This window comes from Nomascus leucogenys, chromosome 9 (assembly GCF_006542625.1).
Source record: "Nomascus leucogenys isolate Asia chromosome 9, Asia_NLE_v1, whole genome shotgun sequence".
Lineage (NCBI taxonomy): Eukaryota > Metazoa > Chordata > Mammalia > Primates > Hylobatidae > Nomascus > Nomascus leucogenys.
The window spans coordinates 51778245-51806009 of record NC_044389.1 but is presented as its reverse complement, the minus strand read 5'-3'; the positions used below and the strand labels follow the sequence as shown (position 1 = coordinate 51806009).

Genomic DNA, 27765 nt, shown 5'->3' with positions numbered 1-27765 from the left:
ATCTTCGTCTCTCACCTTATAAAAATCAACTCAGGATGGATCACATAATGAAATCTAAACCTGAAACAATAAAAGATTCTAGAAGGTAACATTTCAAAAACTCTTCTAGACATTGGGTTAGGCAAAAACATCATGACCAAAAATCCAAAAGCAAATGCAACTAAAACAAAGATAAACAGTTGCGATTTAATTAAACTAAAAAGCTTCTGCCAGCAAAAGAAATAATCAGTTGTATAAACAGACAACTCACAGAGTAATAGAAAATATTCATGAGCTATGCATCTGACAAAGGACGAATGTCCAGAATCTACAAAGAACTAAAACAAATCCACAACAGAAAAACAAAGCCCTTCAAAAAGTAGGCTAAGGTAATAAATAGACAATTCTTAAAAGAAGATCTATAATTGGCCAACACATATGAAAAAATACTCAACTTCACTAATTATCAGTAAAATGCAAATCAAAAGCACAATGCAATACCACTATACTCCTGCAAGAATGGCCATAATTTAAAAATCCGAAAGTAATACAATGTTGGCATGGATGTGGAAAAAAAGGGACAGTTTTATGCTACTGTGGGAATGCAAACTAGTACAAATACTATGAAAAACCATATGAAGATTCCTATAAGAACTAAAAGTAGAAGTACCATTTGATCTAGCAATCCCACTACTGTGTATCTTCCCAGAAGAAAAGAAGTTTTATATGAAAAAGACCCATGCACATACATGTTTACAACGGCACTATTAACAATTTTAAAAATATGGAACCAGCCTAAATGCCCATCAACCAACAGGTGGATAAAGAAAATGTGGTATACATACATTATATATATATATACACACACACATACATATACATATACATATACATAAGTATATACACACACATATACATACTATATTTATACACCATGGCATACTACTAAGCCATAAAAAGAAACAAAATAATGGCATTAACTGCAACTTGTAAGGAGTGGGAGAGCATTATTCTAAGTGAAGTAATTCAGGAATAGAAAACTGAACATCATAAATTCTCACTTATAAGTGGGAGCTAAGCTATGAGGATGCAAAGGCACAAGAAAAATATAATAGCCTCTCAGGATTCAGAGGGAGGGTGGGAGGGGGTGAGGGATACAAGATTATACATTGAGTGCAGGGTACCCTGCTCACGTGATATGTGCACCAAAACCTCAGAAATTACCACTAAAGAACTTATCCATCTAATCAAACACCACCTGTTCCCAAATAACTATTGAAATAATTAAAAATATTAGAATAAAGTCAACCAGATGAATATTTTTAAATATCTAGAAAAAATAGAATTGGCTCAGGAAACCAAAGACATTACAAAATAGTTCAATTTTACAGTAGGAAGAAGGTAAGAGTTGCTATATTTCTAATTCCCCATAATTTCCACTGAGAAATGACTTAAGCTGTAAAACAGTAAACATTTGGCCATAAATTTTAGGAAAAATGTGAAAATAAAGTGCATGCATTATAAAAGCCAAGCAATACTACTCATCTTATAAGATCAAAAGGAAGAGAGACTTTCTGTACAATTTAACTGTGTAATAGTTTCTTTAGCAGCAGTTAATACAACCCTGTTCAAAATGAAGCCAAATTATTCTGAGTATGTGCAAAACAGTACTGATACTTTCAGTGGACTTCTTAATGTTCTTGTGTTTATGTACAATGTGTGAAATATAGTTAAGCTGAGTAAAATTTTTTGTGTGAATACTGTGAATTAGAACAACACATTTCAATATAAGTTCAACAAATTTCAATACGAGCTCATATGGCTTTATATTATTTTTTATTTTCCCTAGTGTTTGCTTCATCGCCACAAAATATTTCTAACCATGAACTGGGTGGTAAATCTCTGAAAAACAAATTTTTATTTGACAAGGTAAATTTTGAAGAGATTTTTTTTTCTTCTTCTTGTCACAGGAAGAAAGAAATTTTGCATCACCACCTTTCTTGCTGGAATAAACTGAAGTAGTCTCATCTATCAGGTTTTCCAGCTTCAAATCTCAGATACAACTAATCATTTTTTCCCTTCTTTCCTTTTCTAGCAAACTTCCAGAAACAAAACAGACAACATTTTGTGATGATAAATATCACAGTTGCCACACAGGCCAGCAGGAACCCAATCACGTCCAAAGAGTGGTACTGGAACCAGGTGAGGTCATGGGCTGCAACCCGAAGGTGTTTGGCTCCTTTGTGGCGCATGACAAATTCAATCCAGAAGACTGCTCGATCCAGGGGCTTTACTGGTTGATCATGTTGAATTCTTGATAATTTCATAACATTCTCTTTGTATCTGAAAGATAAAAATAAAGATACTAATGTGGCAGGAAGAGTTGCAGACAAAACCCCTCAGACACCGAGTTAAAGAAGGAAGGGTTTTATTCGGTGGGGAGCCTCGGCAAGACTCCTCTCTCAAGAGCTGAACTCCCTGAGTGAGCAATTCGTGTCCCTTTTAAGGGCTCACAGCTCTAAGGGGATCTGCATGAGAGGGTCATGATCGATTGAGCAAGCAGTGGGTACATAACTGGGGGCTGAATGCACCACTGGTAATCAGAATGAAACAGAACAGGACAGGGATTTTTACAATGCTTTTCCATACAATGTCTGGAATCTATAGACAACATAACTGGTTAGGTCAGGAGTCGATCTTTAACTACCAGGCCCAGGGTGTGGCACCGGGCTGTCTGCTTGTGGATTTCATTTCTGCCTTTTAGTTTTTACTTCTTCTTTCTTTGGAGGCAGAAATTGGGCATAAGACGATATGAAGGGTGGTCTCCTCCCTTACTAACACTGAAAGTAAGTTAATTTGCCTGTCCATATCAAGTTTATGAAAGGCTTTTAAAGGGCCAAATAATTCAAAGTAAATGTCAAAGAATTGACATCGAATTTGTGTATTTTAATTTGAGTCATCATAGAAAGTTTGGCTTTTAAATGGGACTTTTCTCATTGACAAATATTTTTAAAGTAGAAATCGAATGTTAGGTGAGAAAGTTAATTTTTTGAAGCGGAGAAAATATAAGGGATTTTTAATTTGTTTTTAATTGTTTAATTTTAAGTTTTTGAGGGTACATATTAAGTGTATATATATTTATGTGGTATATGAGATGTTTTGATACAATGTGAAATAATCACATCATGGAAAATAGGATATTCATCCCTTAAGCATTTATCCTTTGTATTATGAACAATCCAATTACACTCTTAGTTCTCAAACAGGCATATGGAGAACGTACTCAATATCATGAAACCTTTTAAGTGCTGTGAGAAAGATCGTGAAAATGCAATATGAGAATTATCATCTATAAGTTCCAAAAAAGTAATTGTGTCATGGTGAGTGACGTGCCTCATAGCTAGTCACTTTGCTTCTACATTACTCTTTTGTCTCCTACTCTTTCCCACCCTGTAGCCAGAACAATTTTTTGCAATTAAAGTCAGTTTAAAGCACTCCCCTGATTAAGACTTTTGCCTGGCTTCTCATTATATTAAGAATAAAATCCAACTCTGTTATTTGATCTACAGAACCCTACATTTTTAGACACTGGCAAGCTCTTTTCCTAACACTTTTCCCCTGCACACTGTCTTCTAGATTGGCCTTCTATTTTTCTTTAAGCTCCCAAAGGTGTTCTCATCTTAGCACCTTACACATTTTTTCCCCTCTCTCCCGCTCTTGGAGTGTTCTCTCTTGCTACAACCCAAGGCATACTTCTCTCCCTTCTTGCGGCTTCCCTCTAACGTTACCTCTAAGAGAGGCTTTTATTGGCCACGTTATGATGGAACCTCTAGGATTTTCTCTATTTTCTGTGCTTATTTTGCTATTTGATTCCTAGAATTTTAAAATGCATTATATATCTCATAAAATAAACATTTAAATATTAAATACAAAAGAAAATATTCATACACTAAGTGAATAGTTCAAAAATGTAAGATCATCTTGAACATTATCTTGAGGTGAAGATATCGATTTACCTACTGTTCAGATTGTGATATAGGATATCACAACCTGCCTAGAATAACTACTCTCTTTTTCTGAACCATTTAGTCACCACTTTTGTCCACCAACTAAGGATTAGCCTGACTTCGAATAGCATACATTAGTTTGCTTGTTTATGTAATTGAATTATATAATACGTACTCATGAGTGTCTTTTTTTTAATGCAGCAGTTGGGTAATTCCATTGCTGTGTAGTATTCTGTTGATTGATAAAGCACAGATTATGTCTTCATTTTATGATTAATAGATATTTGGGTTGCTAACAATTTTTGGACAGTATTGATAATTCTGTCATAAACATTCTTCTATATGGTATTAGATTTATATATTTATACGTATCTGTTGGGTATATAATTGGGAGTAGAATTGCTGAGATAAAAGTGGAGACATAGTTGTGATTCACCTCTTGATCTCTAAAATTTAAAGTTGTTAGTTATAGTTTTTATAACCTACTTACTTCCACTATGGCTGGATCATATAGTCTTTATGATATTGAACCTTATTATATGTACTAAATCTTGATTTATTTCCCATCACATATCACTTCAAATAACTATTTGACATGCTCTAGGAAAATGTCTTCAAGTTGATATATATGATACATATATGTTTATTGTGTATGTATGTATGTGCATTTGTGTGTATCAATTTACATTATAAGATTCCTTTTGTTAATTGTGTTCTTTAAATGTTTTATGTCTTTACTAATTATTTGCTATTTTCTTAATTCTGTTTAGATTGAGTGAAAATGTTTGTATAATCATATTTAAATCTACCAATTTGCTTTATATATATTTTTTCTATTTGTCCAAGCTGGTTTGTGTTTTTTTCAATTATTTCCTATCTTCTTTAAAGGTATTTTTATCATTCATTATCCTTCTTTTTTCGTGGTAAAGTATTTTTCAAGTATTCCTTTAGATGATACCCTCCTTATATAAAAAAAATTATTCATAGAGCTGTAAATGCTGAATTGATGGTAGCTGGACTCCACAAGGAATTTTGCACATTGATATCTTTGGGTTTGAAAAAGTCAATTATTAAAAATTTAACTTAAAATTATATTTTTTGTGCTTCAAAGACCATCATCCAAAAGTAAAATTTAGTGCACCTAGAATGGGACAAAATATTTACAAGTTATATATCTGACATGACCCATAATCTATAAATAGTTCTTAAAACTTAATAATAAGACAAATAGCAAAGTTTAAAAATGTTCCAAGGATTGGAGTAGACATGTTTTCAAAGAAGATATATAAATGATCAGTAGGCATGTATGAAGATTCTCAATATCTTTAGCCGTAATGAAAATGCAATCCAAGACCAGGATGAAAGATCATTTTACACCCACTAAGAAGGCTGTAACAAAAAGTCAGATAATAACAGGTTTGGCAAAAGTATGGAGGAATTGGAACCATGTTGTACTGCTGGTAGTAGTCATGAATGAAACAAGTACTTTGGAAGACAGTTTAGCAGTTCTTCATAAACATACAGTTCCCACATGAGGCAGTAATTCCACTTATAGTATCAACCCTAAAGAAAGGAAAACATGTTTATGCAAAAACATGTGTAGCAATCTTCCTAGTAGCCACAACTGAAAACAGTCAGAAGGCCAATGAACTGATAATTGAACAACTAAAATATGACATATATTCACTAAAAAATATTAAACTGCTATAAAAAGAAATGAAGTATTAAAACACACAACAACATGAATAAAACTAAATCCAGGAAAAAAAATTAGGCTAGATGAAATATCATTTACACAACATCATAAACTGTATGATTCCATTCATATGAAATATCTAAAGAGAATAATCTATAGAGAAAGGAAACAAATTAGTTGGACTAGGGCTAAGCGGTCATAGGAAGTGACTTCTGTGTCGTTGCCGTTTCTTTTGTGTTGATAAAAATGTTCTAAAATTATGTAATAGTGATGGCTTCATGGCTCTGTAAACATACTAAATATATTTGGATTTTATAGCATAAACAGGAGAGTTTTATGCTATCAAAATTAAATCTCATTTTCAAGTCCATTACAATAATGATACTAATAAAAGTTAATTTTTAGCAAGAAAATAGTTATACTCTGAGTCATTTTAGATATCCAATTAAAATATTTTATCATATTATTTCAGGTTTATTCTTCCTTTCTTCTATGGTACATTATGTCAATTTTTTAAGAAATGTATTTTTTGTATTATCTATATCCTTTTAAAATTATTTTTGTGTAGAAAATTGTTTCACTAACTGGCTATTCTTTAGATGTAAGTGTTTCAAATTCAATTTTTAAATAACTTATAAAAATAAAAGCAGATTTCAGATTAGTTAAATCATTTAAATTCTTTCAAAATTAGTCTCATAAAAAGGATGAAACTCACACTCACTATTGACAAGAGAAGCTATCTGTAAATACCACCTAGTGAAAAATATGTTCTACTCACAAAGGATCATTAATTACTGTCTTCAATGCATTCAGCAAGTCTGTACTCGACATTGTATTGAAGTCCAATTTAACAGCTGCTCCCTTGGCCTTCATGTGAGCAATGTTATCAGGTTGATCGGCAAACAATGGAACGCCCACCATAGGGATCCCATGGTAGATTGCCTCGTAGATGCCATTGGCTCCACCATGAGTTATAAAAGCTCTGGTTTTTGGATGACCTAGGATTGGATAAATTTTAGCAAAATTATTCATAGGAATAAAATGAGATGCACAATGAAAGGCTCTGAAAGTGACAGTGTTTTCTAGCTAAAACACTGAACCAAATTAAAATTGTGTTTCAGACTTTGGAGGAAAAAACACGTACTTGTACTGGGTATGTAAGTGAAGGATATATGGTGTGTGTGACTTCAGACTGCAAAACAATACAAGATTTTCAGTTGGGCTAATGAAAAATTGCATTCTAGATTTTAAAAATGTGCAAAAAAAGAAGACAGCAAAGAGATGGGCATGAAGTGAACTCTTAAGTGCAGTCACAGAGTGTGATATGTGGGGTGGACAAGGCAGCAGGCAGTGGGTTGGTGGTGGTGCTAGGATTGAGGAAGGACAGGTCACACTTCATCATGAAATGTGTCATCACTTTATGATTAAGGTTAGCAATTTAATCCTTCAGAAAATACAGAGTCACTGGTGATAGAAGAGCTATTATTTTTAGTGGCATTTGAAATAACCCTGCAGGAGAGGAAAAAAACAGGTGTAAAGTTGTAGAAATAGGAGACAGAGAGACAGCCCAGGAAGTTATTGAAAAATTTTGTGAGATATAATAACACATGAACTAAAGATTCTCCCTGATGCAGACCATAAAGAATGTGGGTGCATATCATAAAATGCCAAAAATTATAATGTACTCTTTCCCCCTTAAGACTGGAAAATCAATATAAAGAAGTTACATTTTGTTTTTCCTTAACAAATATTCAATAAGCTTGTTTCATCACTAACTATTAACACTCTAATGTGCTGTTACTAATATATTCAGTATTTGTTCACCAGAGTCTTACCTAGAAGGTCATTCTGGGGTATCCACTTGTAGAGCCGAGTATTGAGACCTAAGGTATCTGGTTTATTCCCATCAAATCTCCACAGAACCTGTTACAATAAAGAAAATATTTTGTTCCATGAGTGGAATTCAAAAGTTATAGAATGTTAGAACTGTCAAAAGAGTAGGAATGAGATCAAGGGATGTTAGTATATAAGAACTACTCAAAGACTGATGTAAATAGAATACTCACATCAGTTTTCTCAACTTTTATAATTAGTTAGGTATATAAGGAAATCATGATTTTCCAAAATAGCACCTTAGAAGAAATCAGATTATCAATGACAATTTCAAGCATTTAAAAAATTGTTACACTTTTTAAAAGAAAACCTACATGTGGCCAACCATCATATGAAAAAAGAAAAAAAGAAAAAAGCTTAACATCACAGATCATTAGAGAAATGCAAATCAAAACCGTAATGAGATAGCATCTCACACTAGTCAGAATGGCTATTATTAAAAACTCAAAAAATATCATGATACTGGTGAGGTAGTATAAAAAAGCCTTGCTTATAATCTGTTGGTGGGAATGTAAGGTTAGTTCAACCATTGTGGAAGACTGGTGATTCCTCAAAAACCTAGAGGCAAAAATACCATGAAACCCAGCAATCTCATTACTGGGTATTTTACCAATGGACTATAAATGGTTCTTTTATAAGGACCCATGCACAGGTATATTAATTGCAGTACTCTTCACAATAGCAAGGACATGGAATCAACCTAAATGCCCATCGATTATGGGCTGAATAGAGAAAATATGGTACATATACACTACAGAATATATGCAGTCATAAAAAAGAACAAAATTATATATTTTGCAGGGATATGGATGGAGCTGGAGGCCATTATCCTTAGCAAACTAACAAAGGTATGGAAATATAAATATGGCATGTCCTCACTTATAAGTGGAAGGTGAAAGATGAGAACATGTGGACAAATAGGAACAACATTCACTGTGGTGTACTGGAGGGTGGAGGGTGGGAGGATCAGGAAAAAAAATTAACTGATTTTAGCCTTAATATCTGGGTAATGAAACGATCAGTACAATAACCCCCCATGACACAAGTTTACCTATGTAAAAAAACTACACATGTACCCTTGAACTTAAAAGTTACAAATAAAAGTTAAATTAATTTAATTTTTTAAAATTAAAAATATTCTTAAAAATGTATAAAAAATTTTAGCTATTCCTTATAAGTCTAGTGTAAAAAACAGTAACAATTTCATAATGACCTGTGTGCTTTTGTTTTATGTATTGTATATTAGTTTTCATTTTCCAAATTTAATTTTAATGTATTCATTTCTTTTTGAGTAATTTGGGAAGTAGTTCACATGTATCTACTTATGTGTAGGTTATTATATTAGAGTCTGTTGTCCTTTGATTGACAAAATAGCAAGTCCATAAATAAGCTACTTATAAGAAATAGATTAATGCTGCAAAGGTTTTATGTATAACTTCATTGGAATTATAAATTATCAAGCAGTACTTCCAAAATAAATTTCAGGTGATTATTTTTGACACAAATTCAGAGTATTATCAGCATTTCTAATTTTGGATATTTTTCAGCATAGAAATAAAGAACCTGTTGGTGTCATGAATAAAAACACAGCTGTTGAATAAACTCAAAATTGTATCTTGCTGAATTTGGTTAACTGATTATTAACACCGAGACAATGTGCTACAAAGCTTTGAAAATAGTGATTAACATGTTCTGCTATAGCCAAGACATTTTATGTTTAAGTTACTAATTTTGAAACTCCCAAGCAATCCTCATAAACTTGACAATAATTTACAGTGTTTAACTTTTATTTGCTACATCAGTGTTAAAGTAACTCAGGTTTCAGCAAAAAGTTGGAAGAGGTCATTACAAGAAAGCTTTATCAGGCAGGAAAGTAAAAAGTGACAAATACACAAACGTCACTGGCTTATTCTATATAAAAGAAAATAAATTTCTACTATATTTTATAGAGGGGGCATCTGAAGTCGTTTCTGTGCCTAGCTTCCTTCTGTTTGACTCCCTTCTGTATTTCCTTCTGCTTCCTCCATTGGGAGGAGTTGTTAATCTGATAGTGCAGAGTCCTTGTGGGGCCACATTTTATACTGCACAGGGTCCACCTTCAGGACAGAATCCGTCTCCACCCTTTCATCTTCCTGCTTCAGACACTGGCTGGGCGCAGTCCAGCAGGGCAGGCTGCCATTTCTCTTTCTCTAAATCTATCTGGCTATGTGGGTACTTGGAATAGTTGCCTGTCAGCCTAGGCTGTTCTGTCTCTGAATGGTACCCTGAACATTACTCAGATACACCTCTTCCAAAATGTACAGGAAGAACAAGAGGTTGGATTACATGCCAAGCCTAAATTGCATGATGCATGTCAGACTTTTTGAAATACCTGCTATTGTTATTGTGCTAGTGAAGTTACTCATTAAAATGTAACTTTTTCTGATAACACCTGTAGTGTGTACAGTGCCCTCAGGAATTCTTCAAAAAAAGGGTCAAATGACAGAGGGAGAATTTGGTAATATCTCTTACCTGACCCCAATATCATGATAATACCAAAACTTCACCTACATTTCTTGAATAAATTTATTCCTGATCATACTATTAATGCCAAATTTATTATCAATGAAAAACATCCTCTGTATTATTTTAGCATCATTCACGTATATTTTTGATTTTAAACTAATATCTGAGAAAATTATTGCTTTCCCAACAGCTAAGTTTTTAGGCAAGAAGTTTCTTTTTTTTAATTTGTCATATCCATAAAGTTTATTTTAAAAAATGTAAAAAACTAACCATATGGGAATATTTATTAATATACTTAAAAAGTTTGTTCCCGATGTTGAAGTAAGATACATTAGCAATATCTTCAAGACTCCATCTTTATAAAAATAAAACTTCTAGATCCTGAAATATACTACAGTAGAGTCTATAGATACATTTTTTTTTTTTTTTGTGAGATGGAGTCTCGCCCTGTTGCCCAGGCTGGAGTGCAATGGTGCAATCTTGGCTCACTGCAACCTCTGCCTCCCAGGTTCAAGTGATTCTCCTGCCCCAGCCTCCCGAGTAGCTGTGATCACAGGTGTGTGCCAACATGCCTGTGTAATTTTTTGTATCTTCAGTAGAGATGGGGTTTCACCATGTTGGCCATGCTGGTCTCAAACTTCTGACCTCGTGATCTGCCAGCCTCGGCCTCCCAAAGTGCTGGGATTACAGGCATGAGCTACCGTGCCTGGCCTATAATTTACACTTTTAATCACAGTATTGGAATTCATTCTCCTTATTCCCCTACTCCCCACATGTGGCGGTTATTATTCCTAAATTAATAACATTCGATCATGTTATACTAGCACAGATCCTTAAATAGAGAATATACCGCATAACTACTAACAGAGCCAATCTTCTCCATTTGTTGTCATGTGTTTTATATAACCATTTGACTTAAAGTGCAAATAGAAATACTACATCCCATAATTGTAAACATTCACCAAGAGCTTCCAGAGTACAATAAGTAATAGAAGTGACCCAAGAGTCAGTCAAGTGTTCTTCATTCATTGGATACTGCTGAGATTAGGAAAACTGTTTTGAAGCTAATTATCATAAGTTTTACTTGTATTTCTAAAAGGATGCAGTTCTGGATATATATTTGTTGTGAAAACACCTGAAAGTCATTCTAAAGACTGCATTAAGCACCATTTTCACTTACTTGAAATATATTGAGTTAAATTCAGCAGTATGTATGAGTGTTAATATCAGAAAATAAAAATAACTTTGGGTCTCAAGTTCCCTTTTGTGGATACATATGGAGTACTGAGTTCCCACTGATACTAATAGGAACCACTCATGCATACCAAGGGTAGTAACTACCGCAGGGCCACATGCAACCCCTAAGTCTGAGGCACAACTATTACTTCTGTCGGTGGATGCTATACAAGCATATTTAAGGCTGTATTTGGCTATAAAGAGTTCAACCTACTCTTTAATATTCTTTCTATGTAGATCACATACACAATTCAAAATTTTATGGACAGGAGGTGAGAAGTCTCCAAACACTTTTTAAATATCTTTCCCCATACAATTTATCGTCAGCATATTTACATAGGGGAATGTTCATACTTAACACCATTTAAAAAAAATGCAACCACAATTTTCAAACTTACCACAGTTTCTCCAAGATTATCCTTGTTCTAATTTTTCAGCTTCTGGCCAACTTCACATTTGTCAGAAGTTTCTATAATTGGATTATTTCAAACTTTAACAGCCTCTTTCAGTAGTTTTCCACACCAGTAAGGCACTTCATCTTACCTTTTGTGGGATCTGGGCAAGGGCTGATGCAATTACGTTGGCCCTTTCTGCTGTGATGTTACTGACCATTGACCCCAGAGAAAACACCACAACACCATTTTCTCCAGAGCTCTGTACAAACTCTTCCATTTCCTGTGAAAAAAGAATTTGTTTCATCACAAAAGAGTATTAGCACAGCGGCCACTGCTGAAAGAATTGGTACAAATTACTAAAGAGAGAAAATCAAGTATTTTGAGGAATTATTGGAGTAAATAATATTTTTTAACTGACCCAATCACTCAGTTTTTTTGCAAGTAGATGTATAATATGAGACAGGTGGACTCTGTTAAGGATATTTGTGTAAATATGTGTGTATGTGTACGTATTTGTGTGCATGTGTGTAAGGGAGAAAAGAAATGGAGCTATTACATTGTAGTCAGGGGGATAATGTTAAAAATATTATACACAGACTCTTCTCTTATAATACTAAAATTACTAATACAGGTTCTTGGAAAGTGGGACCACTCAGCTTTAATTCTATATTGTTGTTCTACTAAATCCCTTGTGTTTATTTCAGGCAGGTTTTCTGTAGAATTCTCTTAGTTGGAAGCCGTTAGTGGTTTACTTCCCTAACTATGAGCTCTGAGGATAAGCTACTCACAGTTGGGATAATTTTATATCTACATTTATGTTTCTCTACAATGTTTTATACTTCACTTAAAGTTTGTCAGTTTTCCAGTAGTTTTTCAAAAACTAAAAAGAAAATAAAATAAAAGCTGGAGGTTAAGAACCGCTGACATTCTGGAGTCTGGTATTGTAATTTGGAATTTCTGTGAATTAGTCCAGGAGTCTCATTTATAATACAGAATGGTACAGTATATAGTTACATAGTTGAATTATCATATTTTTCAGATTATTGTTTAGGTGGAGCACCTATTGCCCTGAAATCACACTGTTAAATTGATGTGCTATTTATAACTGCATGTGAGGAACTCTCATCATCACTTTGTTGTGTCTCAGAGGCAGCACTTGCACCAGAATAAAAGAGGCCACCAGGCCTTTCTGCAGGGGAGATCCTGTCTCTCTTTTGAGTAGCTCACACACACCACATTACACTCCTGGAGAAGATGTGTTTGGCTGCAATTGATTGAGAATTATTCTGACTTGCATTCCCCAATAAATGCCAATATTTAAATTTAAATACTTTCAGATTTAATGATTGGGGTAAAACTTTTCCTAAGTGTTCTTAACAAAACAAAGAAAAAAAGTCCAAATGTTAACTGTGCAGACCACATATTACAGAGTGTTTTTTAAAATGTGATTTTTAATCTTAACGTGAGAGTCATTGTACTGTTATTCCAGGTAATACTTGGGGCATCTAGGTATTGTGTGTGATTGCAGTTGCCTGTAGCCACATTTAATGTAACTGGTGTTCAGTGTTTCACCTCACTAGCTTGATGCCCAGAGCCTTATTTATCCACCGAGTGTTGAAGGAATCGAGCCTGTTTACAGATTCGTCACCGATATGGACTGGTTGTTTCTTCTTCTGTGATAACATAATAAAAATAATGTAAGACTAATGTAAGAAATTTTATAAAAGCATGAAAAAAGTTTTTTAAATAAAATTTTTCTAAAATTTTTACGTTGTGATTTATGTAAAATATATTTTTTTCATCATGGCTTTTGTCCTACTTATATAGCTTAATGTACACATGTGACACCTATTTAGATAATTTTAATCTTATTGTATATACATTTCCTCCTGCAAAAACTTGTCATCTTGTTATATTTATCATTTTCTAACTCACTTTATTTGTATTATGGCTGACAGTGTAATTGAATATTTCATTGATAAAATTATTGTATGCTATTGTATGCACATAGCATAAGTTTTTAATCATTCCTTCATTTAAGATGTTGGATTACTTCCAATGTTAATTTTATGAATATTTTCCATAATGTTTAATGGGTACACCTTTATTAATTTTCTCTGTATGATTTCATGTGAGTATATTATAAAACTAATAGCAATATTCATTTTTAAAACACCTGATACATTTTGTCAAGTGTCTTATTCGCTTATAAGAAATTATCTTATAATTTAATACTTACTTGAAATGAAAGCAACCTGGGTTAGCAATTATTTTATATAATAAACGAAGAACCGGTTTCACAACCATTGACTTGCATTCAAATCTTTCTGCAAGTTAATAACAACAGCTAGTAGTAGTAATTATCACTATTTTAGTACTAGTCATCCTTTTTCTTGTCCTTCTACACCTCCTACTCTCTTCCCCCTCCTACTGACATTATCAGTTTCCCTCAGTGTGGGTAGGGAAATTTTTCAAGAGTATGGTAGGGTGGCATAGATTTTTCATTAGTCTTACCTCAGCTTTTGTCTCTTGAGAAAGTTATCATATAAAGCCCATACAATTTGCATTCAACATAGATTTTGAGTTTTAACAATGGAATAAAATTTCAGTTTTATGTAGACAAAAATGATCTTTTAAGAGATTACATAATAATATAATAAAGAATGCTTGCTTTGTCTTATGTCTTTAAAGTGTGATACTAATTTAAAAATTAATTTTAAAAAGTGTGATATGTCTTAAAAGTGTGATATTAATTTAAAATATATGAGTTTATTGGGTTCCTTCATAAAGAATATAATCTTATATGCTGACAGAATTTTCTGGAATCGAAACTAAGGGCGCCATTCAGATACAAGTGGTATAAATTATTTGGGCTTTATTATACATGCATTGTTCATTATCTCTGTGCTTCTCTTCCAGGCAGCTATGATGTTGAGACGAGTTGCCACAGGAAGCTTTAATAAGTTGCTTGTCATATGGCAAAAATCATCTGCTCTCATAGGGTATGTTTATGCTGTCATATGTAAACCTCTGGGGTCTCAATGAAGAATGATTTAAATGCTTTAGTAAGATCAAGTGAACACTAAGTTTGCCTGCAAATATTAAAGGAACACATTTCTATTGTTGAGGAAGTGTTTTAAGCTGCAATACTGGTGAAGATCCTTATTACCTATGGTAGAATTTTAGAATTTCAACTAGCTCATCTTACTGTCAAAACTGATACGTCTACTTTTAATCAAGTCCACAGGGTATCTGTCAACTATGACTCTGCAAGAGAATATAATTTTGATGTACTGAACAATCTGGTTCTAATGAAGAATGATATCTCAAGTGACCTGTGCATGTTAAGTAATTAGTAGTATTAGTAATAATAACAAAATAATCATAATTGCAAAATTAATATTTCTGAGTCCCTGACTATATACCAGAGACACTTTAAGTGTTTTGTCTGTGTTAATATTTTTCCACTCAACACAATATGAAGTTGCCACTATTTTTGTAAATGTAGGCATAATGATTTCTATCAACATTCTAGTCCACTTTTCCATCATCTGCTACCTGAATCCATGCAAAATTTCCTGAATGGTTGGCTCTTTACAGTCTGGCCATCCTGCAATTTAATCCATTGAATATCTTGAAAGCTCTCCTTTAAAAAGAGAATCTTTTCATATATTTTTATTTCTTAACTCTTTTTAGTAGTTTTTCAATGTGCTTAATAAATATTTCAACTCCTAATACGTATCTGGCTCTAATTTGCCTCTCAGCATCATCTGATTCTTAGTCTCTACCTGAAAACTAAACTTGAGGACTTGAGAACTGTCCTGACCACTTTACCTGCTTCTTTTTTTTTCTTTCTTGTCTGTCTCTCCCCATCATTCTTTTACCTATTCCTGCATATTGTTTAGCTCTCATCTTACTAATCAGTGACTGCAAGATACTTTCTATTATCTCCACTGATGCTTTCTTGGCATTGGGTTTTTCCTTCAGATAATAGTTTTTATATAATTTGTATTACTTGCACATATTCTATCTTTTGAAGTAGAATGTAAGGTATGTGGGGACAGAAACTGTGTGTATATTTTTCTCTGAAAATTCTGCACTTACTTGTGTTTTGTGCTAATCCTTTTGTAAATATTATTTGACTGGATGACCAATACCTTCTTAGGTATTACATAATGAAGATTTTAATTTAACCAACCCTATTTTCAAAGTCTCCTTAGTATTACTCTCTATTTGTAATACTCACAAAACTCACATACGTGTGATGGTATTAACATGTACATGAGTTTCTAATTGGTATCTGCTTTACCCCACCCATTTCCCATCTTTCTTTTAGTGTAAGTCAAACACTCTAAATGAAGACTATAGAATCATTTCTACTGAAAATTCAAAGCCAACAAAATAAAACCAATGAAAGTATGTTTACCTTAGGCAGGGGTTTGGCAGGTTTGCAGTGGAGTCCTCCAACAAAATCAACATTTGGTAAGAGTGGATGTGGAAACTGAAAATTCCAGGAGTTTCGAATAAGCCATATGTCAGCTTTCCCCATTGTCTCAGATAATGTAGTGGGTCTTCCTGACAGGAATAAAAAAAAGAAAAGGTGGATGACACAAGATAATTACTTTAGGTAAATTTCTGAAAGGAGTTAGAATAATGTAGGCAAAAATGTAGGCAAATATCTGTGCTTTGAAAAATATATACACATGTTCATATATAGACATAATTTAATGTATTATATATTTTGCCCACGTGTATTTATAAGAAAGACAAAGTAGTGGGAGAATTGTGAGGTTAAGCTACATCTCTAATGTCACATCAGTATACTCACAATCATAAACAATTATTAAAATAAGCCATAGAAAATTAAACAGACAATTTCTTTTCTCTTAAAGCTTCAGTAGTAGCATATGGACATTTAAACAACTCTTTGAGCTCTGTAATTAATAAATTCTACTGTACCCATAAAAATAATTTTCTAAGAAATAGTCTAGTTTACACAACTCATTAAGCTAATTCTTTTATCTTTGGTTCTTCAAGTGAACTGTGGACTATGTTGAGAGTATGGCTGAAATCCTTGTAGCAACTACTCTTTTAGATTCAAGCTAAGATCTTAATAATATTTTTAAGTAAATATATTTGTACATTATAGCTAGAAATTTTTCAGAAATTATTGAAATAAAAATTTGTACTCAATGTTAATCTGTCTCATATTTTTTAATAAAGAGACATAGTTTCAAAAAACTAGGTAGATATAACAAACTTCACACTTCAACAAGATGATTGGACTTTGAATGATTTCCATTTCTTTAGTGAAAGAGTGTAGAAACATTAGAAACTTCAAATTGCCCTTATTGATTTTTGCATCTGAGATATAGACATTATCTCTTTTTACTGTGAAGGAAACCTTCTGGTAACATGGGAACACCTTTTGATTTCTAAATAAGAAAACAGGTTTACAAGAAAAAACAATTTCTGCAGTTATACAGATAGTTGTAGAAAAAAGTGTAACTACTCATTCTAAACCTGTACATTCAGTAAGAAGTTATTTGATGGATTTTACTGTTTTTAAGATGTAAAACAATGTATAGTAAAACAGAAGTGTAATTGCTTAAAGTCTTAGATGCACAAATATATAGGTTTATGATTTCCTGGGGTGTTCTGTGTGAGTGATGGCGACAGGGTTTTAGCTGACCCTGTAATTTAAGCTTTTCTATATTTGTGAGATTGATAGATCATCTTGTATTTTCATTTTATAAATTCACTTCCCAAAACCCCACTACCCTGACTTTATGGCTTTGTATAAGCTCAGCTTCAAAGACACAAATAAGTTAGATCTTCATGTTACCGATTGAAAAAAATACTTACCTAGAACTTCACTATAAAACTGATCCCACTTCTTCATGTCAAATATTTGGAACCAAAAGTCAAAATAAAGCACATAGATCATATTTTTTACCCTCTCCATGAAAGTCATTTGATCAGTTAATTCTGACATAACAACAGGTACGTAGGAAGGAGGGAAAATAAATCCTCCACTATGCTTTTCAAAAGTGTAGCCAGGAGAGAAGCTGAGACTGTACACAAAGGGTATGTTAAATAGCTCAGCCAGCAGCTCACTACAGGGAAAAATAGCATCTGCAAAAATGACGTCAAATCTTGACTCTTGTACTTTTTCCATAAATTTCTTATTTGAAACTACATCTTTACAGAGCTTTCTAGTTATGTCACCAAATGTTGACATGATTTCTTGTACTTGTGAAAAATATAACCAAAATGTATCTTTTGGAAGGTCCGACCATCTCTTAATCTGTTGCACGACGAAATTCTCCAACTCAGTTTTAGTTAAAGATGTGGGATAAATTTCAATTTTAAGAGCGGATGAGTTGTTGGGATCAAAAAGAATGGAAGCTGAAGATGCCAGTACAGTCACCTCATGACCTCTCTGAACAAGCTCATCCAGGATTGTCTTTATATTCATCCAATGGCTATATTCTGCTGCCCACACCAGCACCTTTCCACAATTCCCAGAGCTAAAGTAGAAGCTCAGTTGTATTAGCAAAATTACTGAAGTCCATTTCACAGACATCCTGGTGCAATGCAATGCTTGTTTTCCAGTTGCTGTTCCTTTCTGTCATTTCTCATGGTTATATCCAAAGATAAATTAGCCAAGAAGTTAAAATGTAACCCTTATAAGTCAAAGTACATGCAATATCATTAAATCAACAGTCTGAGCATGTGAATGGCAAGGAGACAAATGAACGTAAATGATCTGTTCACACAGATGTGATTAATTTCCCTTTCATGTTTATGAGTGCTATCCTTCAGCTAGTATCAAGGATCTTGTATGGACATGCCATCTGTCTTATGCAATATATTTTAGAAGAGTGTCCAGAACAGTAGCAGTGAAAGATCATGTTTCTGCAGTCCATTTGACACAAAACTAAAGATAAAATGACTAAACATGGTCCACATATTTTTGTAAACTCTGTTGACATATAATTTAAATGTCATACTATTTATCAATTATTGTGTAAAATTTAATGTTTCATAGTATATTCACAGAATTGTGCATCTACCATATCAGTTGGAGAGCCCTTTTATCTCCCCAAAATAAGCCCTGTAGTCTTTAGCCTTTTTCTCTCCACCCCTAGTTTCTGCATTTCCCCTGTTCTGGGTGATTGCTAATTGAATTTCTATGTCTACAGATTTGCCTATTCTGGACAATTTTTAATGCATGGAATCATACAATATGTGGTATTTTGTGACTGGCTTTTTTATGTAACATAATATTTTAAAGGTTCATTTATGACATAGCATATACATGTTGATTCTTACAACCATCATGTAAGATATTGAGAGTTTCAAGATGACACTATCTTTATAAACTGTTAAAGTAATCAAAGATAAAGAGAGAAAAAGAGAAAAGTAAACCACCTCGTAGTACATTCAGCATTAATCATTAGGTTAGCTTGTTCTCTGACTCACTTCCTCACAGTTATTTGGCTGTTGTCCTAGAATTATGCAGACCCTGTTTCAAGACTATAGTTCCTCTTAATTCTTCTATAAATATTAACTTAAACATTATGAAATGATCAACTCTCCTTTTGAGGTATTCCTTCATGTCCAGCATATTGATAAAACTACTGACTCAGCTGGTCTGAAGGATCTCACTGATGTTAGCTGATCTGAGGGACTTCACTGATGCCAGCTGATCTAGAGGACCCCACAAGGAACTGACTCAGCAAATAATGTAGTTTCTTTTTCTGATGACTTTACACCTATTACCCTGACTAATCAATTACCCAAATTTTCCAGCCCATCACCATCTATGATCTCCTTAAAACCTCCAGCCCAGAACTCCTTGAGAAGCTGGATTTGGGGTTCTCTTCTTATCTCCTTGCTCTGTGCCCTGCAATCATTAAACTCCTTCTTTGCTGCCAAATCTGACGTCTCAGTGTAATTGGACTATTATTGGACAGTAAGAATATGAAACTGTTGGTCCTATAACAAAACTTCAATGGAATAAGTAACTACAAATATAATAAAACTAGAAAGATAACTATAATTAGAAGTGGAACTTAATGATGTAACAATTGATGAAATCTCATGATAAAACAAATAACTGAGGAGTTACTTCTTTTGGAAGAGCAAAGAAACTTGTTTCTTGAGATGGAATCTACTCCTGGTGAAGATGTTATGAACATTGTTGAATGACAACAGGAGATTTAGAATATTGCTTAAACTTACTTTATAAAGCAGCATTAGTTTGAGAGGATTAATTCCAATTTTGAAAGAAGATCTTCTATGGGTAAAATGCTATCTGACAGCACTGCATGATAAAAATATCTTTTGTGAAAGGGTGGGTTAGTATATGTGGCAAATGCCATTGTTGTCTTATTTTTAAGAAATTGCCACAGCCATGACAACTACTAGCAGCCACCACCAAAATGAGTTAGTAACCAACAACATTAATGTCAGAATCTCCATTAACAAAAGTTGCACTGACTGACGACTCAGATGATCATTAGCACTTTTTAGCAATTGTTTTTAAATTAAGGCATGTACTTTTTTAGACTTAATATTATTGCAGACTTAATATACCATAACATTGTGTAAACATAGCTTTTTATATGCCTTAGAAACCAAAACAAATTGTGTGATTTGCTTCATTGCAGTATTTGCTTTATTGTAGTATTCTAGAACCAAATCTGCAATATCTCAGAAGTATGCCTTGTATTAGTGAAAACACTTAATATGAGATATACTCTAAAAATGTTTTAAGCTGGAGGAGTGGCCAGGATGACTGACCGGAAGTAGGTAATATGCATGGCTCTCACAAAGATGAACAGAAGGGGTGAGTAAATACAGCCCCTTCAACTGAAACATACAGGCACTCACATTGGGACTATTTAAGGAAACAACTTGATCCACAGAGAATGAAGAAAAGCAAGGCAGGATGACTGCCGACCTGGAAGCAACACAGAACCAAGGAAAATTTCCTCACCCAGGGAAGTGGTAAGTGAATGTGATACCCCAAGTAACATGCTTATTTCACAGATTTTTGTAACCCTCAGGTCACGAGATCCCCTCATGAACCCACTCAACCAGGTCCTTCAGTCTGACACACAAAGGTATGCGGAGTCTCAGCAGAGCAGCCACTCAGGCACGTGTAGAGATGTGGTGCCTTCAGATATTCTGGCTTTCAGGGCTTCCTGGCAAAAGTAGCTGTAGCTCTTGCAAAGTGGAAGATTAGAATTGCAAAGTGGGAGGCTGAAATCGGGGGCTGAGCAGTGACAGTCTGCGGGCCCCATTTTCACAGCACCTCACAGGATAAGATCCACTGGCTTGGAATTTCAACCAGCCATGATAGCAGTGTTGGGCCTCCCTGGAATGGAACTCTCAGCCGTGTGGGTGGGCCACCATCTTTGCTGTTTGTGCAACTTAGCTCTTCTGGCATTTGAGCTTTGGAGTGTCCAAATCGACCACGGAAGGAAGGAATTACCCAGCACAACACAGCTACTCTACCATAACATGGCCAGACTGCTTCTTCAAGTAGGTTGCAGATCCTGTTCCATCTCACTGGGTGGGACCTCCCAACGGGGGACTGCAGTCATTTCCACCATTGTTCTTAGACCCACAGAGATTTGAAAACTCCCTGGGACAGAGCTCACAGAGATATGGGCCGCCATCTTTGCTATCTGGGCAACTTAGCAATTCCAGCCTGTGGGCTTTGGAGATTATGTATGACAAACCATATGTCTTCCAAAGTATTAATACTGTTTTTTTTTTTTTTCTGGGGTAGGGGTATTGTTTTTGGCATGACTCTAACGAGTATCAAGAAAAATGGTTAACTGACTGTAAAGAAAGTGTAACTATTTTAAGAAATGTATTCTATTCCCAATTAGATTTTGATTATTCTTTCTTTGGTATCACTGTTAGAGTTTTGCATGTAGGGTAGCTATATAAAAATGTATTACTTATATTTACATAGATTTCATTGAATTCTTTTCTATTTATTTTGATAACTCGTTTAAAATAAGACATTTATCTAATGCCTCACTATAAAATGATTACCAAAAATGAAAGTCATAATCCTGGATACAAAAGGTAAAGAAAACTTACATTTTTCATATTTTATATTTTACTTTTTATATTTTATATTTTACTTTTTCCAGAAAGGTCATTCTGTCTGTTGGTCCTACAATGTGCACAGGTACATAGGAAGGTGGAGCTAGAAGTTTCCCGAAGCATCACTCCCTATTGCCTCCTAAGTGTGAGCACAAAAGGGACTGCAAGCAACTCAGCCACTAGCTCCCCAGAGAAAATTATAGGGTCAGTAAACCATTACACTCTAATGATTCATTTCCTGCAGCTGCTTCATCAGTGCCTGACTGTAGACAACACTCACATAGTGGTTTAAAAATTCCACCCAATTCAATTAAAGAATATATTTAGTTTTACCTTCAATTACCAGATGATAAGCCAGGGAAGATATTGAGAACTGGGTCTACAAGCCAAATGTAATGGCTCAACCTGTAATCCCAGAACTTTGGGAGGCAAGGTGAGAAGATCATTTAAGGCCAGAGTTTGAGACCAGCCTGGGCAACATAACAAGACCTACTCAGTACAAACATTTTACAAAAAAATTGACCAGGTGTGCTGGGGTGTGCCTACAGTCGTAGCTACTTGGGAGGCTTTGGTGGGGAGAATCACTTGAGCCTGAGAGTTCAAGACTGAAGCAAGCCATGATTGCACTTCAGCCTGGGTGACAGAGCAAGACCTTGTCTCAAAGAGAAAATACAATAAAATAATAAGCTAGGTCAAAAAATTCATCATTTGCATTCTCAAGATTATCTTTGTCATGTGCCACATGGACCTCCTTGAAGTTCAATGAAGAAGGCTTCTTGTAGTCAATGAGAAAAGCCTGTAGTAAGTAAACATTGTAACTTTGTGGCCCCTTTCCATGAGTTTCTCTAGAATGTTTTTGACATTGAGCTAATGGCTCATGTAACAAGGCCAACCAGGACTTTCCCATAGACTGCACAACCAGCACAGCAGAGCTGCAGGTGCAGAATACTTGAAGCTCACTTCTCAGACACCATGATGGTAGCTCCAAGACACACTGCTTACAGAGATTGAGAGTTTACAGGGCTTGAAATTGAAATAAATATACACAGGTGTTAAAAATTAAATATTAGATATTAATGGCCACTGTTTCTTTTGAAACTTGATGTTTATTATGGGAATCAAAAAATAATGTATCCAGACAGTTTGTTCCAACCTTTAAAAAATAAAAATACATGAAATATAACTGTACTCATCTGTATTTTCAATGACAGAAAAAAAAACGTATAAAATCTTTAAAGTTTCTAGTTCAGACAAAACACAAACATACACACATTTTCTTTCATTCCACACAAAGCCAAAAGGCACAAGGTGGTTTTGGAAAACAAATATTTTACATTGCTTCACCTATGTGGACCCCCCACTAATTAGCTGATAATACATTGAATAGCTATAATATAAAGACCATTTTGATATGAATCACATGAGTAATACAAGATGTGTTTAGAGTTCCAGAGAATAAACACAAGTACTTCTACATGAAATAATTAGAAAAACTTAATTAGGCAGGTAACATATGATGTGAGATGAAATCTTTGACTGGACCTAGGCAGTGTGTGGCAAAGAAGGGATTTTCCAATAAAGAACAGAATGAGTAAAGGTCGTGGATATATGAAGAGCAACCCAATGTATATGGATCACAGAGAAAGTTGAGGGCAAGCGATTACAAAAGACAGTTAATTTGTAATGAAGACCTTAGGCAGTCTTAATTGTCATACTATGGATTTGGATTTTAATACATGACCAAAATTTATTTACACAACTTTTAAAGAACGACAGTTATGAAATCAAGATTTTCCTTTAGCAAGCAACTGTGTCGACTAATATTGGCATGTAAAGTCAAGACCTTAAAATTAGAAAGGATTATTAAAAATGTGTGTTTGTAACCAAAACAGGAGATCATAAGGGCTTGATACGGTTTGTCTCTGTCCCCACCAAAATCTAATCTTGAAGTATAACTACCACAATTCCCACATGTTGTAGGAGGGACTTGATGGAGGTAATTGAATCATGGGGATGAGTATTTTCCATGCTATTCTCTTCATAGAAAAACTTTGCTTTAGACTTTGCTGTTTGTTTTTGGATAGTTAGTTGTCTTTACTTTCTGCTTTTCTTCATGTCTCTTTTGCTCCTTGATTTTATACATTAATTTATTTTTAATTAAAAAAGAAAAAGAAAGAAGTTACTTAGAATTTGTTCAATGTTGAATTTTGTCTTTATGCCTTTTGTCACATAATTTGTTTTTTATGGGAAAGCTATATGAAAATCTTGCATTTGGAAACATAGGAATACATAGATATTCCAATTTCATAAGCAAAACTAATTTCACAATCCTAATTAGCATACATGCTATTATTGAGATTTATGAAATTTAATTAAACATTAAATTTTTAAAAAGTCATTGGATAGTGTATAAATAGTACTACCTAAAGAGTGGAAATCTAGAATTGCAATAATAAGAAAGTTAAAATTAATGGACTACTAGACTATAATATCAAAATTGTAATTGCCATTTAATTCTAGAAAAGTCTAATTCATAAGAAAGACTACATGAGTCTAAGCTTCTACTTTTATACCCAAGTACACTGAATGGAGTTCCTATGCAATGAAATATGTTGAGGATTTTCTTGGGCATAATTCTTCTCTACCTTTGTAATATCATCCCTCCCTTTTTATGTTCCTTGGAGTTAGTACACTTCAGCGTTTTTTGTTTGTTTGTTTTTGAGTAGTCAGCACAGGACTTAAGATTTAAAATCTCAAAATGTGAGATAGGAACTTAATATTTTATTTTCATTTTGTCACAAACAAATGACAACAAAGAGAAGTATTTCCAAAGTAACTTCAAGAATTCATAGGCAAATGATTAGTTGAGCCCACATACACTACTATAATGCTTTAAATTATTCTTTGTAGAAGTGGTGCCTGTTAATGCGAAGCAGAAAATGAGATTCAAGTTCCAAATGGAAAGCCACATTTTCTTCACTGTGTAAATGGCTGCTTATAAGTATTGGAGGTTGTACTCACCTTCTGTGGAACCTGGGCCAAGTCTGGAGCAATGAGATCAGCCTTCTCTTCTATAAGGTTTTGCACCACTGGCCCCAGAGAAAACACCACAGTGCCATCTTTGACAGAGGTCTGGAGAAATGCTTCCATTTCCTACAAAGAAAATAATTTCTGCATCATAAAGATGCAATATCATGTAGAATAATATAGTTTGCTTATGCTTTAATAAAAATCTGAAAAAGTTGAGATATGTATAGTTATATTTTCCCTATATTCTGCCATATACTTCCAGTCTCTACAAGAAAGTTTGTGTTAGAAACACATGGCTTCAATACATAGTAATTATTTACTAGAAACAGTACACAACCAAATAATTATACAAAACACTTAAATTATAAATATACAGCTCTTTTAATATTTGGTAGATATCTAATTCTAAAATCATAATGGTTTGCAAACTCATGAAAATATTCCTTGAGGAGTGATGTCACTAAAATGATGAAATAACACCTCCCAACATTAATTCCCACACAAAAATACAAAAAGCCACTCTGAATTCACCAGAGCTAAAAAGAGAAGAAGAAAATCCCAAGACTCACAGACATGGGAAAACTCATGTATAATTCTTTTGGATTATGACACCCCTTCCACACACCAAGAAGACACCACCGTGAGAGAACTTTATTTTACCTGCAGTTACCAAGATCAGAGGAGGAAATCTGAAGTAAATGTTCAGTTTTTTCATGGATTTGTGAATATTTTTGGGAAGCCCACTTTTGTCCTACCCCAGGAGAGGCATTAGGAGTGGCTATAGGGTTGAATGACCTGGGGTGAATTGGAAACAAGAGTGGGAGTACTAATCACAGTGACAGGCACACACATCTCAGCAACTGCTTGGTGTTCCTATTAGCAGGAATGCCACGCTGAGGAGTCTGACCAGTTCTGTAACACTGCGGGGGACAAAATCCAAAGAAAGGCCTGAATCTTTGACAGGTATTTTTGTAATTCCCAGGTACTCATATGGAGCTTTTCTATGACCTGCAAACAAGTATAACGTTTGAGATTAAGCTCCAGTTATTGCTTAAGTCTCTCCCAGACCTAGAAATCACTGCAAGTCTGGTTTTAAGTTACAGTGCAGAGTTAAAGTTCAGATGCTCCATAAAATTCTTGACAAGAAATTCAGTGCACACCAATTTTAAAAGTTCAGAAATCACAGCACATATGAATAGAAAGTTGAAAAAACACACTTTAGAGAATAATCCAGGAAAATGATGATAAATTTTGCAAAGAAGTGGAAATGTTTTAAAAATAAAAAGAAATTCAATTAATAAAAAATACATGAAGTGAATTGAAAAACTCATTAGAAAACTTCACCAGCAGACTTGGTCAAACAGAGTAAGGAATCAGCAATCCTAAAGATAAAACATATGTAATTACCCAATCAGAAGAGCAAAAAAAGAGAAATAATTAAAATTAGTAAAGTAGGCCTATGGAAAGTATCAAACATTATTAAGCAAACTACCTCCATATAATAGGAGTTCTTAAAGGAGATAAGAAATAAAATGTCTAGAAAACATATTTAAGAAAATAATGATGGAACATTTTGTAAATCTAGATAAAGATGACAGTATCCATGTACCCTAATCAAATTTAATCCAAAGAGAATTTCCCAAAGGCACATCTTATTTAAATTGTTAAAAGGCAAATACGAAGAAAGAATAGTGATAGCAGTATAAGAAAAGATTTATACCATATTAAACAATGTCCCAATTCAAGTTTCATCAAATTTCTCAAAAAAAATAAATCAACTTGTGAGCAAGAAGACAATAAGATATACATTTAAAGTGCTGAAAAAAAAAATCTACCATGCAAAAATACTGTGCCTACCAAAGCAATTCTTCAAATCTGAAAGAGTGGTAAGATATTCCCAAACAAAAGATAAGGCATTCATAAACGCCAGACCAATCTTATAAGAAATAATACGAAGGAAAATTGTTTCATTGGAAAGAAAAGGACAGTCATATGTAATAAGAATACATCTGAAGGCATAAAAAGCACTAGTAAAAGCAATTATAAAGACAAACTCAGAATACTCTAATACTATAATTGTGGTATATAAGCCATTTATATCTTCATCATGAAGATAAAAAGACAAAGTTATTAAAGAAAATAACTACAATTGTTTAAGAGATGGAAATATGAAAAGATATAAATTGAGACATCAAAAAGTCAATATGTGGAAGACAAAATTATGTCAAAATACAAAGTTCGGTTTATTTTTCTTTGTGCTCAAAATTGTCATCAGTTTAAAATATCTAACAATAAAATATTTTTGTAAATCTTTCATTAACCAAGAAGCCAAACTTAGACACAACAAACACAAATGGCATGGAATCAAAGATACTACTAGAGAAAATTACTTAACCATAATGGAAGACACAAAGAGAGAGAGAGACAGAGAAAGAGAGACAGAGTGAGAGAGAAAGGATATACACAAACTAACGCAGAAAACAATTAACAAAATGGAGGTAGTAAATCTTCATCTATTAGTAATATTACGAATGAAATTGATTGAATGATCCAAGTAAAAGACATAGAGTGACTGAATGGATAAATAATTAAAACTCAACTGTATTGTCGCCACAGGAAACTCACTTCGCCTATGAAGATGTACACAGATGAAAAGAAAAGAAATAGAAAAATTTTTTTCTTGTCATTGTAAACAATAAAAAAATTACAGTAGTAGCTATACTTAGTTAAAATATATTTTAAGTCAGGATTGATAAGAAGTTGGCCATTATATAATAATCAAGAGCTCCATAGAGCAACACAATAAAATTGTAAATATGTATGGTCATAACACTGGAACATCCAAATATATAAAGCAGAATTTATAGAGCTGAAGAGAGAGATTGACTGTGATGTG

General features: G+C 33.8%; 1 protein-coding gene and 1 pseudogene across 5 annotated transcripts; one reads left to right on the top strand and one right to left on the bottom strand.

Annotated features, from left to right (window-relative positions):
* LOC100598119 overlaps positions 1–27765 on the top strand; it is a 406136-nt pseudogene that overhangs the window by 350881 nt on the left and 27490 nt on the right.
* LOC100596642 (UDP-glucuronosyltransferase 2B7) lies at positions 1800–24992 on the bottom strand. Of its 5 annotated transcripts, XM_012499498.2 has the most exons (7): positions 17988–18297; positions 17577–17636; positions 16138–16286; positions 11860–11991; positions 7518–7605; positions 6461–6680; positions 2043–2322 (listed from the first exon to the last, which is right to left on the bottom strand). In XM_012499498.2, the coding sequence occupies exons 1-7, from the start codon at positions 18295–18297 to the stop codon at positions 2043–2045; spliced, it is 1239 nt and encodes a 412-aa protein (XP_012354952.1). The 5 variants fall into 5 exon arrangements, with proteins under 5 accessions (XP_030674811.1, XP_030674810.1, XP_003265730.1 ...); XM_030818951.1 differs by lacking the exons at positions 17577–17636; positions 17988–18297 and adding an exon at positions 24861–24992 and having other exon boundaries at positions 1800–2322; XM_003265682.4 differs by having other exon boundaries at positions 1941–2322; positions 17577–18338.